General features: G+C 41.8%; 1 protein-coding gene across 1 annotated transcript in view; it reads right to left on the bottom strand.

The window, feature by feature from the left end:
* Positions 1-13,269, bottom strand: part of cog5 (component of oligomeric golgi complex 5) — a 117,838-nt gene that overhangs the window by 54,644 nt on the left and 49,925 nt on the right. Inside the window, exon 7 of the mRNA XM_059987491.1 lies at positions 15-145. Coding sequence (XP_059843474.1) covers positions 15-145 — 131 coding nt within the window. The remainder of the gene's footprint in view (positions 1-14; positions 146-13,269) is intronic.

Below are 13,269 nucleotides of genomic sequence, written 5' to 3'. Positions count from 1 at the left end.
GTGTAGGCATTTACCTGTGTCTCCATTCCTTGTTCAAGTAACCGCTTGGCTTGATTCTCAACCTCAAGTCGGGCTCTTGCAATAAAAAGAAGATCATTTTCTATAACATCAATCCCAGAGAGATCAACTCCTTGTGAAAGATAATCTGTGAAGCAGAAGACAAACAGAATGAACTCTTAATACCTGGAATACAACTCTGCTGGTACATTAGTTTGGAAAACTAATAGGGACTGCATGTGCTGAATGCAGTTTCATGCCGTAACCTTTGTGATTACATTTGAACAACGAGGACGTTGTCAAGATTTTCTGTGGCAAACCAGTCATTCACAAAAATAGAGGACAATTGCTTTAGTAGTTGTGTTGTTATGCGTAACATGCAATAAATATTCCCATATTTATTGCCTTTCACCAAAACTAGAGAGTACATTCCCGTTACTTGGGCCATCGGTTAATCAGGACTGCCACTTATTTGTAACAACTCTTAAAGAAGAAAAACTAATCAAAAGAATAGCTGGGATTCTCTTTATTTATTTTGGACAAAAAGCCGCTTAAGTAGTACAAGAGACTGTTACAAACCAGCTTCTAACTTCCATCAGTCTTGTGCACTTCCATGGCTCAGAGCAAACAGTTTTTAAATATAGTCATTTACTTGTGTTTGTGTTCAAGTAAGAATGATTTCTGACATTGAAAGTTTGCAAGTAATACGCAGCAAGACAATTTGGAACTGTTTTGCTCACTGCGGTTTTAAGCATTCAGGCTTGGAGAGGCCAGAAATGGCCAGATGTAAAAATGCAATGATTTCACTACTTCACAAGTTTGGAGCTATGAAGAATTTGAAGGCATTGACAATCATCTTGAAAGTTTCAATAAAAATACAGATTGAGGCTGCAATCATCCAAAGCAGTGGTAGGCAACCTTAAGCACAAATGATTTTCTAGCATGTGTTATCCATTAATTTGAGGCAAAACATAACTAGATGACATTTATCTGGCCCACTGTCCACTCATCAAAACACAATCTGGCCCACAGAGGCAAAAAAATTGCCGATCCCTGGTCTGAGGCTACATCCACACTAGACTGGATAATTTTGAAAACGCCGGTTTCGCGTAAAAACGATAGGCATCCACACTATGCATTTTTGAAAATATCTCTATCCAGACTGAAACGGAGATTTTGGCGAATCTTCTCCTGCTGCATATGCACAGGACACATCTACCGAAAACAAGTGACGTGATTGGTGTCGAATCTCGCCATAAGAGTGCGCGTTTGTGTAGTTACAGACTAGAAAAACTTAAAACGACGGACAGCTGTTGGCTCTTGCGCAGGAGAACTTAAAACTTAAAAAAACAAATACTGGAGCGTACGGAAGAAACCGACAGGGAGTTCACGGACAGATGGACCTGGCTGACGACAAACTTTGAAAAACTGACTAACTCTGTTGCATTAATAAAGCACCTTGTTAAATGTATAAAACATGTCTGCATCAGTGTTATCTTGTATTTCCATACAATGTTACATTAGGCTGTTACACATCTATTGTCATAGTAGTACTTGCATATATAGGTAAATCACCTTCAAACAAGCAAGGACAGTAAACGGCAAAGTGAGTACAGTATACTTATTTATTCAATTAAGTTATGGGTCAAAGTATTTGGTGAGTACATTTCTAACTCTTCTGGTTTCAGTCTCGTTGCTGTCTGTTCTGAAATTGTTAGGTTGCGTTGAAGAAAACAATGAAATAGCGCGCTGCCGTCTGACAGCAGTTTCAGAAATCTCCAGTTACCCCGTCCACACTGATCTGCCCGAGCAGCATTTTCAAAAATATCCACCTTGGAAAGCGTTTCTGAAAAGCTCCGGTTTCAGGGGATGAAAACGCCGTTTTAGTGTGGATGGAGGGTAAAAACGAAGAGAAAAAGCATCGGTTATGGATTTATCCCGCGTTGTGTGGATGTAGCCTAAAGCATTGTACGAAGGCAATCTGCACGAGGTGTCTGTGCTAATTTTGTTCACTTACAGTCGATCAACAGAACATAGCAGCATGCACTGGATTAATTCCTCTGTCGATAACTATTAGGAACCAATACAGTTTTGTAGTACTGTATTAGTATTGGTAGAGTACTGTTACGAATGAGGAGCAACTCTGATGGGCAGAAAGGTACAGAATCGCCAATGCCTGCCCCCCCCCCTTTTGAGAATTGCAAACTCGTTATTATTTCGGGTCTGATACCCAGGAAATGAGAGAGATACACAGCATGTCAGTAATGAGAGAGAGACAACGCAGGGATACACAAAGGTGAAATGTCTCCTATTGACAAAGAGAGAGATTACCGCTATTGTCTTTTGGAGAAGGAATTGTGTATTGAGTACTGTTCTATTCATTGAAACACCTCAGGGGGCAACCAGAGTGGTCTGGTTGATGCGTTGCATCATCCCAACCTGATTGACACCTGAGACCCCGAGAGTGGGGATAAAAGTAGGGTCTGGGGAACACCTCTCAGGTGCACCAGGAGAGACGCTACGAGACCGGTGGGGGCTTGTGTGTGTGTCCACCCTTGCCTGGGTGACGAGTCCTCCACGGAACGGTCTAGCTAAAGGACGGATACGGATCAAGATCATAAAAGGAAAGTCAGCAAGTTACACACTCTCTCTCTCTCTCCAACAATTACAACACAGTGAACAACAACGACTGCAGCCTGTATGAACTGAACTGAACTTTATACTTCCATCAGACAATTCATTATCCCCTAGACAACGATAGAGCTTATTTCTTATTGATTATTATTATACCCGCACTTTTAGGTTTAGTATTGATGACTTATATTATCTGTATATTTGCATTGATATTATTTTTGTGTATCTTTACTAATAAATACTGTTAAAAATAGTATCATCAGACTTCAACGGATACTCCTATCTTTGCTGGTAAGATACCCAGTTATGGAGTTCGTAACAGTACTAATTTGTTCTGTATTTAATTTAAGTACGTAAGTTACCATAGTTAAATGGAAGTTTTTTAATATACCATTTTATCCATTTCCATGAAACTTCAGCGAATTAGGGCAGTTGCTTAATTGAGCTAAAATGTACTCGTCCCGATGTGTCCCAATTAACTGGAATCTAGTAAGCCATAGGACTAGCACTCCAAAAATCACTTCTTTCTGCATTTCAATGGTATTACCTTCACCAGATTCTCCACCATCAATGTCTTAGGGGTCTGCATTAACCGGAAAATCATTTGAAACAGCCACATAGATACTGTGGTTACAAGACCAAGTTAGGAGGCTAAGTATCTTGTAGTGAGTTACTCATCACTTGACATAAAGGCCTGACCATCATCTTCACTTGCATGGATAAGTGCACCACCAACTCTGTCTGTGGCCAAGCAGACTCCTTATTAATTTCATCAATGGCACGCGTGACACCACTGTGTACCATCTACAAAATGCATGACTGTCACTTGCACAGCCTTTTCAACAGTACTTCCAGACCTGCAACCTCTACCGTGAACAGAAAGAGCAGCAGCTGCTATATTAAAAAACTTTTTAGGTTCCGTTGAAGTGGTCACCGATTTTCATTTGGAAACACATTGCCAGTCCATCATCTTCACTAGGTTAAAATCCTGGAACACGCTGCCTATCGTAAGGACTTCACTACCACCAAATCAAGAATAATTAGGAAAGGGGAAATCAATGCATTGAATATACGTAAAAGAAATATCATAGAATTCATCGCATTCTATTCAAGCTCTTTATTAGGAAAATAAATATAGGCAAATATTTGAGTCCTAGAAGGAAAAAAATAGTTAATGCAGAGGGGTGACAGGTTTGTTGATTATTCTGATAAACAATGAATGCCTCTTAATACAGAGTTCTATTTTTAGTTTGAACTAGTATCTAGCACTTATGTTTCTTGATGGATATACAATTTCATAGACATACAGGTTAGAGAGGGATATGAAGATTAACCTGAAGAAGATCATCACCAAGCTTGGCTGAGAAATAATTAAACTGAGGCAAATTTTCAGACTCTACCAATCTGTTTGCAACCTTTGTTTTCTGCAATCCAGAAATGTACGTAAGACCTATATTGCCCAATTTCTCCTTTATCCATCTCTGTCCAAAAACCTTTATGCTTTGCCACATCCAGATGTCTCACTCTAAAACTTTCTGTCAGAGCCTTTCATTTACCAATCTCTATAAATTCCAATATATTAAAGCAATTGATCCATACAGTAACACAAACAAAATGGAGGAACTCAGCAGGCCAGACAACATCTGTGGAAAAGAGTTCAGTTGAGATTTCAGGCCAAAACCCTTCATCAGGACTGGAGAAAAAAAGATAGGAGTTGGAGTTAGAAGGTGGAAGAAACACAAGGTGATAGGTGAAACGGGGGGTGGGGGGAATGAAGTACAGAGCTGGGAAGTTGACTGGTGATACAGATACAGGGCTGGAGAAGGGGGATAGGAGAGGACAAAAGGCCATGGAAGAAAGAAAAGGGGGAAGAGGATCAGAGGGAGGTGATAGGCAGGCAAGGAGATAAGGTGAGAGGGGGAAATGGGAATGGGGAATGGTGAATGATGAAGGGAGGGCATTACCAGAAGTTCAAGAAATCGATGTTCATGCCATCAACTTGGAGGCTATCCAGACAGTATACAATGTGTTGCTCCTCTAACCTGAGTGTGATATCATGGTAACAGTGGAGGAGGCCATGGACTGATGTGCCGGAATGGGAATTGGAAGTGGAATTAAAATGGGTGACCACTGAGACATACTGCTTTTTCTGGCAGACAGTGTGTAGGCGCTCAACAAAACGGTCTCCCAATCTACGTTGGGTCCCACCAATGTACCTGAGGCCACACCAGAAGCACCGGACACAGTAGATAACACCAACAGACAAACAGGTGAATTGTCGCCTCACCTGGAAGGACTATTTTGGACCTGAATGGTAGAGAGGAAGGAGGTGTAGGGGCAGGTGTAGCACTTGTTCCAGTTGCAGCGATAAATGCCAAGAAAAGATCGATGGGGAGGGACAAATGGACAAGGGAGTTGTGTATGGAACGATTCCTGCCGAAAGCACAAAGTGGGAGGGGGGGGGGCGGGGGAGGGATACATACAGTATATTTTGACTGCAACATGAGCGGTGTATCCACTACTCAAATTCTTGATGCCCAATCAACAAGTTTAAAATCCTCCCCTTTAAATTCCTCTATACAGACCTGGCCAGAAGATGCCACCACAACACTGCAACACTGTCTCAAAAGCAGGACTGCAGCATATTCAGGTAGGTGCCTACCTAAAATCATCACATCGACGTTGATAAATATGCAGGATCAGTGACTCACTGCATAGGAAAGTGCATTGAGGCTTTACTATGATTAAGCACTACACTGCCAGGGCAAAGCAGAAAGCAAGGCTGACTGCACAGGTCTGTGCACTACTTAGGGAATTGGGATGCTGCCTTCAGATTAGGGACCAGGACGACTAAGGTCAGCAAGAACCACGCTCTCCCATGCCATCAAGAAAGTAAAGCATGAGTACAAACAAAAAATCCACAGACAGCTTTGTGACACCAGCAACACACGGAGCATGTGGCAAGATATACAAACTAAAACCGATTACAAGTCCACCTTATGTGTCAATGACAGCGACATCCCCCTTCCAGATAGGCTAAATGCTGTCTATGCACGATCTGACCAACTGAATGATGTGACATCAAAGAAAGCCCTCTCTCTTCCTGAGAAAGAGACACCATCGCTGGCCGCAGTTGAGGTGAGGAATACCCTAGCCAAGGTAAAACCAAGCAAAGCTGCAGGGCCAGACAACATACCTGGTCAGGTGCTGAGATCTAATGAACTACTTTAATCTCTGCCTGAAACAGTCCACTGTCCCTGCAGGTTTCAAGGCAGCCACCACCATTCCAGTACTCAAAAGAGAAATGATAAATGGCCTAAGTGATTACTGCCCAATGGCACTAACTTCACAAACATGAAGTGCTTTGAGCGGCTGATAATGGATCATATAAAATCCCACCTTTCAGTCACTTTACAGTTCTCCTACCACTCAAACCAGTCCACTGATGATTCCATAGACTCGGCCCTCCTCTTTGTCCTGTCCCACCCCGAAGATGATGCCAGGATATCATTCATCAACTTCAGCTTGGCATCCAACACAATTGTCCCTCAAAAGCTGGGTAAATTGTCCTCATTAGGACTCAGCATCCCTCTCTGTACCTGGATCTTGAATTTCTTTAAAGAAATACCCCAGTAAGTCCGAGTTGGCAGCAACATCTCAAGCTCCATCATCCTGAGCACTGGACATCCCCCCACCCCCAAGGCTGTAAGCTCAGTCAGTAGCTAACTCACTACTGGACTGCCAGAGAGGATCATCAGGGTCTCCCACACACTCCCCCCAACCCCCATTTGTGACATTTACCAGAGCATTGCAGATGAAGGGCCCAAAGCATTGTTGAGGATCCCGACCACCCAACCCCGAATCTCTCTGACCCTCTACTATCCGGAAGGATCAGGTCTACAACTGCCAGACTCCCAGGCTGTGAGACTAATGACACCACAATCTTGTCACTAGAAGAGTGAGCTGTTTATCTGTGCAGCGCCTTACCACGTATTTATTTACTGTATAATATTTTGGTTTATGTGCAGTGTGTGATACATGTTGTGTGGGTACACCGACCCAGAGAAACATTATCTTGTGTGTGTGTGTGTGTGTGTGTGTGTGTGTGTGTGTGTGTGTGTGTGTGTGTGTGTGTGTGTGTGTGTGTGTGTGTGTGTGTGTGTGTGTGTGTGTGTGTGTGTATGTATATATATGTATATATATATATGACAATAAACTTGAACTTCCAATCTTTTCATGTTCCTCAAGATCTTAGCATTCTCCACCCTCTAAACCAACAGTCCCTTAACTCTCCAATCCATAATTGGATTTATTACAAAGGGAATTGAGTACATGAGCAAGGAAATCCTCTTGCATTTGTACAGAGCCCCGGTGAGACCACACCTGGATTATTGTGTACAGTTTTGGTCTCCAGGGTTAAGGAAGGACATCCTGGCTGTAGAGGAAGTGCAGCGTAGATTCACGAGGTTAATTCCTGGGATGTCTGGACTGTCTTACGCAGAGAGGTTAGAGAGACTGGGCTTGTACACGCTGGAATTAAGGAGACTGAGAGGGCATCTGATTGAAACATATTATTAAGGGATTGGACAAGATAGAGGCAGGAAATATGTTCCAGATGCTGAGAGAATCCAGTACCAGAGGGCATGGTTTGAGAATCAGGGGAAGGTCATTTAGGACAGAGTTAAGGAAAAACTTCTTCTCCCAGAGAGTTGCGGGGGTCTGGAATGCACTGCCTCGGAAGGTAGTGGAGGCCAATTCTCTGGATGCTTTCAAGAAGGAGCTAGATAGGTATCTTATGGATAGGGAAATCAAGGGATATGGGGACAAGGCAGGAACTGGGTATTGATAGTAGATGATCAGCCATGATCTCAAAATGGTGGTGCAGGCTCGAAGGGCCGAATGGCCTATTTCTGCACCTATTGTCTATAATGTCCAAGATCCTGAACACCCTCCAACCCCAAACACTAAATCCACTCAAAAACATTTCCACTTTGCTTCACAGCTGTAAAAGTAGACTTGGAAATGTGACTATTTTCAGCATGTAATGACTTACACTTTATACAAGGAAATGCTCCATGCTGAAATCATGCAAGTGCAGTCTGTGGCTGGCTGTATCTGCAAAATTTTCAACACATCCTCACTTTTGTCATAGTTGTAAACAAAGTCTATGCATTTAAATATTTATTTATTTGTTTATTATTTTGCTTTGCATATGCTGCCTTTTGATACCAATTCATATTACCCTATCATTACTCGCCCCTGCATTGTCATAAGTACTTGCCTTTAACATTTATATCAACATAGCCACTTCTTTCATTTTCTCTCAAGCCAACAGACATTGATACCATAGCCAATATGAATGGAGGTGGCGTGGGCTGCTGCTTGAAGCTGGCATCTCTAATCAGAACTCACTTTTAGTGTTCATCTTCATAAGGCACAGCCACATTTTTCTTTGCCAGATTTTTCAAAGTTCCCTCCTCCTCAGATTATTTCTCTCCATTTGCATCTATTCTGATTATAAGGATAATGCTCCATTAACTATTGCACCCCCATTTTGTTCTATCATTTCCTTTACCCTTCCCATTTTGATTTATCATTTCCCCTTGTCGTTTAATCAGTCTTGCTGTCCAACCTATCTTTTTACTGTCTTTTTTCATTAGTTTGATTTTAACAAGTTGCAGTGTGGATCATCCTCAAATGTTTTGAAAAATTACAGTACTGTGCAAAAGTGTTAGGGATATACTGTACATATCCTAACACTAAGACTTCTTCACAGTACTGTATTTGTCAACATGGGGCAGAGAGTTTGTTTGTAAATCTGGCTGCAGCAAAGGATGTTGGGAATGGCGAGAGTGGAGCACCGTGGGAGAGGTGTGGGACAGGTCGCAGAGAAGGAGTGCCAGGGTGGGGAAGGGGTTGGTGCAGGTGCAGACACACCCAGCCCTGAGAAACCAGGTAAGGTAATTTGTTTCCAAACAACAGGTTTATTGATAACTATAGAATTACTATCTGGTGCTTTCTGCTCCTTCCACTCTCTCTTCCCCTTTTCCCAGCCTAGATTCCCCTCTCCCTGCCCCCTTCCCAGTCTCAGTCCACAATAGAGACCATTTCAGGATCACGCACGTATGTCATGAAATTTGGTTTTTATTGCACCAACAGTTCAGTCCACAAGAGAGAACCATATCAGAACCAGCTTTATCATCACTCAGATATGTCATAAAAACACTTTTTTTTTGCTGCAGCAACAGTACAGTGCAACATATAAAATTACCACAAAACTGTGGAAAAGTCTTTGGCACCATAGCTATGTATATGTGCATAAGACTTTTACTAAGTACTGTATATGAATTTTAAATGCCAGAATATGAAGCCCAACACTTGAGATTTATGTATTTAGGATTGAAAGGTACCTTCAGGATGACATGCAATCAACTCCTAATTGACAACTACTGGGCAAAAATTGATCTTAAAAAAAAACCAGCGCATACTATTGGAGACAACTACTGCATATATTTTAAAATAACTTTTTAAAAAATGCAAGTTGTATTCATCAAGAAAGTCATTATGTTCTTAATTTTGTTTGGGAAAATAAAGTCATGACTTCTCCACAGCGAATCTGTGGATTAAGTGTCTATAGTTTTTCCATACAGTAAAAACATCTTCTCCAGATGCTGTTAAACTCTGAACTGGGCATAGAAGGAACAGGCGAGTTGGTCCCAAAATCAGAGTTATTACAAGAGATTTGAAATTGCAATTGTGTTAAAATTGATTAATATTGATAGAGAAACTAGTGGTGGATGATAAGTAAATATTGTTTGTAGAGTTTTCCTTTCATATAATCTTAGATCAAATAATCCTTCTGTAATTTCTTCATAATAACCATATTACTTGCAGCATTTTATTTTGTCTTAGATAGTGTTATTTTTGATATAAAGAATCCCAAGTTGTTGTGTCATTCTACAGTTATGTGGATTCAGGGCCAAGCACAGTTAATAGGCATCAGGAAGGATGATCATTGTGAGCAGAAGCAGGAATATATTTTAAACACAATACTTGTCTAACCTACACATGAAGCACCTCATGTCTGAAATAGGCCAGAGCAGTTATAACAAAGAAAAGTCTGAAACTCATGAAGATCATACTATTTTAGCAGTTGTAAGAGAGGAGGATCTGAAAAAGAAAACCTAAAAATCTAAGTAGTGCAAGAGCTGGTTATAGTACTGAATGTCAAAAAGACAAAGGTTATATCATGCTGAATGCCCAAAAGAAATTCAAAGTAAAGGAACCATTAGGAGGTAGTGACCATAATATGATATGTTTTAACCTACAATTTGAGAAGGAGAAGGGAAAATCGGATGTGTCAGTATTACAGTTGAACAAAGGGAACTATGGAGCTATGAGGGAGGAGCTGGCCAAAGTTCAATGGAACAATACCCTAGCAGGGAAGACAGTGGAACAAAAATGGCAGGTATTTCTGGGAAAAATGCAGAAGGTGCAGGATTGGTTCATTCCAAAGAGGAAAAAAGATCCTAAGGCAGGGGTCGGCAACCCGCGGCTCTTTCATCTCTGTGCTGCGGCTCCCCGTGGTTTGTTAGTTTTTGAAATGTAATTCGAAATTTGAAGATTATGGTGATCTTGTACAATCTAAATAAAACGTTGTGGAGACCCCATTTCCTGGCACATCTGAACTGGCTCACAATTAGCCACCATTCCGGCTAAGGGAGATAGCCTACGGGGGTTTGTGAGTACGTGTCTTTTGGAGCATCAGCGCCCACGGGGATGGGTTGAGGGAGGCTTTAAAGCAAGGCTGTTTAGTTCGAATAAAGTTATCTTTGACTGCAGTGTCGTTATTTTAGCGCTGCGTGTAGCACACCGTTACGTGTTTTTTTATTGCTATTAATATACATCACCACTGCCAATGCCTGACACCCGCCAGAGCGCGCTTTAATTCTTCGATCCAAGGTAGGCTAACTATGGAGTAACCTTCAACCCAACGTCTTTTTCTCGGAGTTCAAAATGTTTTTGTTGCATGCAGAAATGTAATTTCGTTTTCTCTGCAGGAGTTCATCAATTTCATAAATGCAACACATTATAGTTTGTTTATACATAGCATAAAGGCAAAAAATAAACCGTTGTATGCAGTGTTATTTCATTTTAAATGTCAAACGGGTTTTGTGGCTCCCAGTGTTTTCTTTTCTGTGGGAAATGGGTCCATATTGGCTCTTTCAGTGGTAAACGTTGCCAACCCCTGTCCTAAGGGGAGTAAAAGGCTGCTGTGGCTGACGAGGGAAGTAGAGGGCAGTATAAAAATAAAAGAGAAGAAGTATAACAGCAAAGATGAGCGGGAAACTGGAGGACTGGGAAGATTTTAAAGAGCAACAGAAGATAACAAAAAAGGCAATACGCCAAGAAAAAATGAGGTGTGAAGGTAAACTAGCCAAGATTATAAAGGAGGATAGTAAAAGCTTCTTTAGGTATGTGAATAGCAAAAAAATAGTTAAGACCAAAATTGGGCCACTGAAGACAGAAACAGGTGAATTTATTATGGGGAACAAGGAAATGGCAGATGAGTTGAACAGGTACTTTGGATCTGTCTTCACTAGGGAAGACACAAACAATCTTCCAGATGTAATAGTGGCCAAAAGAACTAGGGTAAAGGATGAACTGAAGGAAATTTATATTAGGCAAGAAACAGTGTTGGATAGACTGTTGAGTTTGAAGGCTGATAAGTCCCCAGGAACTGATGGTCTGCATCCCAGGGTACTTAAAGAGGTGGCTCTAGAAATCATGGACGCATTGGTAATCATTTTCCAATGTTCTATAGATTCAGGAACAGTTCCTGCTGACTGGAGGGTGGCTAATGTTATGTCACTTTTCAAGAAAGGAGGGAGAGAGAAAACAGGGAATTATAGACCGGTTAGCCTGATGTCAGTGGTGGGAAAGATGCTGAAGTCAATTATAAAAGATGAAATTATGACATGTTTGGATAGCAGTAGAAGGATCAGTCTGAGTCAGCATGGATTTATGAAGGGAAAATCATGCTTGACTAATCTTCTGGAGTTTTTTGAGGATGTAACTATGAAAATGGACAAGGGAGAGCCAGTGGATGTAGTGTACCTGGACTTCCAGAAAGCTTTTGATAAAGTCCCACATAGGAGATTAGTGGGCAAAATTAGGGCACATGGTATTGGGGGCAGAGTACTGACATGGATTGAAAATTGGCTGGCTGACAGGAAACAAAGAGTAGTGATTAACGGGTCCCTTTCGGAATGGCAGGCTGTGCCCGGTGGGGTACCGCAAGGTTCGGTGCTGGGACCGCAGCTGTTTACAATATACATTACTGATTTAGATGAAGGGATTAAAAGTAACATTAACAAATTTGCTGATGACACAAAGCTGGGTGGCAGTGTGAAATGTCAGGAGGATATTATGAGAATGCAGGGTGACTTGGACAGGTTAGGTGAGTGGGCGAATGTATGGCAGATACAGTTTAATGTGGATAAATGTGAGGTTATCCACTTTGGTGGCAAGAACAGAAAGGCAGATTACTATCTAAATGGAGTCAAGTTAGGAAAAGGGGAAGTAGAACGAGATCTAGGTGTTCTTGTATATCAGTCAATGAAAGCAAGCATGCAGGTACAGCACGCAGTGAAGAAAGCTAATGGCATGCTGGCTTTTATAACAAGAGGAATTGAGTATAGGAATAAAGAGGTCCTTCTGCAGCTTACAGGGCCCTGGTGAGACCCCACCTGGAGTACTGTGTGCAGTTTTGATCTCCAAATTTGAGGAAGGACATTCTTGCTACTGAGGGAGTGCAACGTAGGTTCACAAGGTTAATTCCTGGAATGGCGGGACTGTCATATGTTGAAAGATTGGAGCGACTGGGCTTGTATACACTGGAATTTCGAAGGATGACAGGGGATCTGATTGAAACATATAAGATTATAAAGGGATTGGACACACTGGAGGCAGGAAGCATATTCCTGTTGATGGGTGAGTCCAGAACTAGAGGCCACAGTTTAAGAATAAGGGGTAGGCCATTTAGAACAGAGATGCGGAAAAACTTTTTCACCCAGAGAGTGGTGGATATGTGGAATGCTCTGCCCCAGAAGGCAGTGGAGGCCAAGTCTCCGGATGCATTCAAGAGAGAGTTAGATAGAGCTCTTATAGATAGTGGGGTCAAGGGATATGGGGAGAGGGCAGGAACGGGGTACTGATTGTGTATGATCAGCCATGATCACAGTGAATGGCGGCACTGGCTAGATGGGCCGAATGGCCTACTCCAGCACCTACTGTCTATTGTCTATAGACATATAGCTCGTAATAAATTGAACAGATGTGATCCCTACCCTCCTGTATGTTGCTGAAACAGGAACGACCTACAGAGTAATACAAAGTGCTGAAGAAGTATGAATAGTGCTGACTGAAAGATCTCTCAGCAGGGTGCTTGCCCAGCACTGGGACTCCAATTTCTGTCAGTCACCTCTGATAAGCAAGCCTATATCATTTTCTTGTGCAGCTTCAAGCTCCTAGTATGATCAAACTATCCTGAGCTCTGTCATAGCAAGAAATATCCTTCTGGAAACCAGTCAAAAATGCTACCAAAGCTTTGATCCTCTCCCCATCAATTCCTAGGAA

This window comes from Hypanus sabinus, chromosome 13, assembly GCF_030144855.1.
Source record: "Hypanus sabinus isolate sHypSab1 chromosome 13, sHypSab1.hap1, whole genome shotgun sequence".
Lineage (NCBI taxonomy): Eukaryota > Metazoa > Chordata > Chondrichthyes > Myliobatiformes > Dasyatidae > Hypanus > Hypanus sabinus.
Note: the sequence above shows the minus strand (reverse complement) of the source record. Positions and strands in the feature narration are given on the sequence as shown.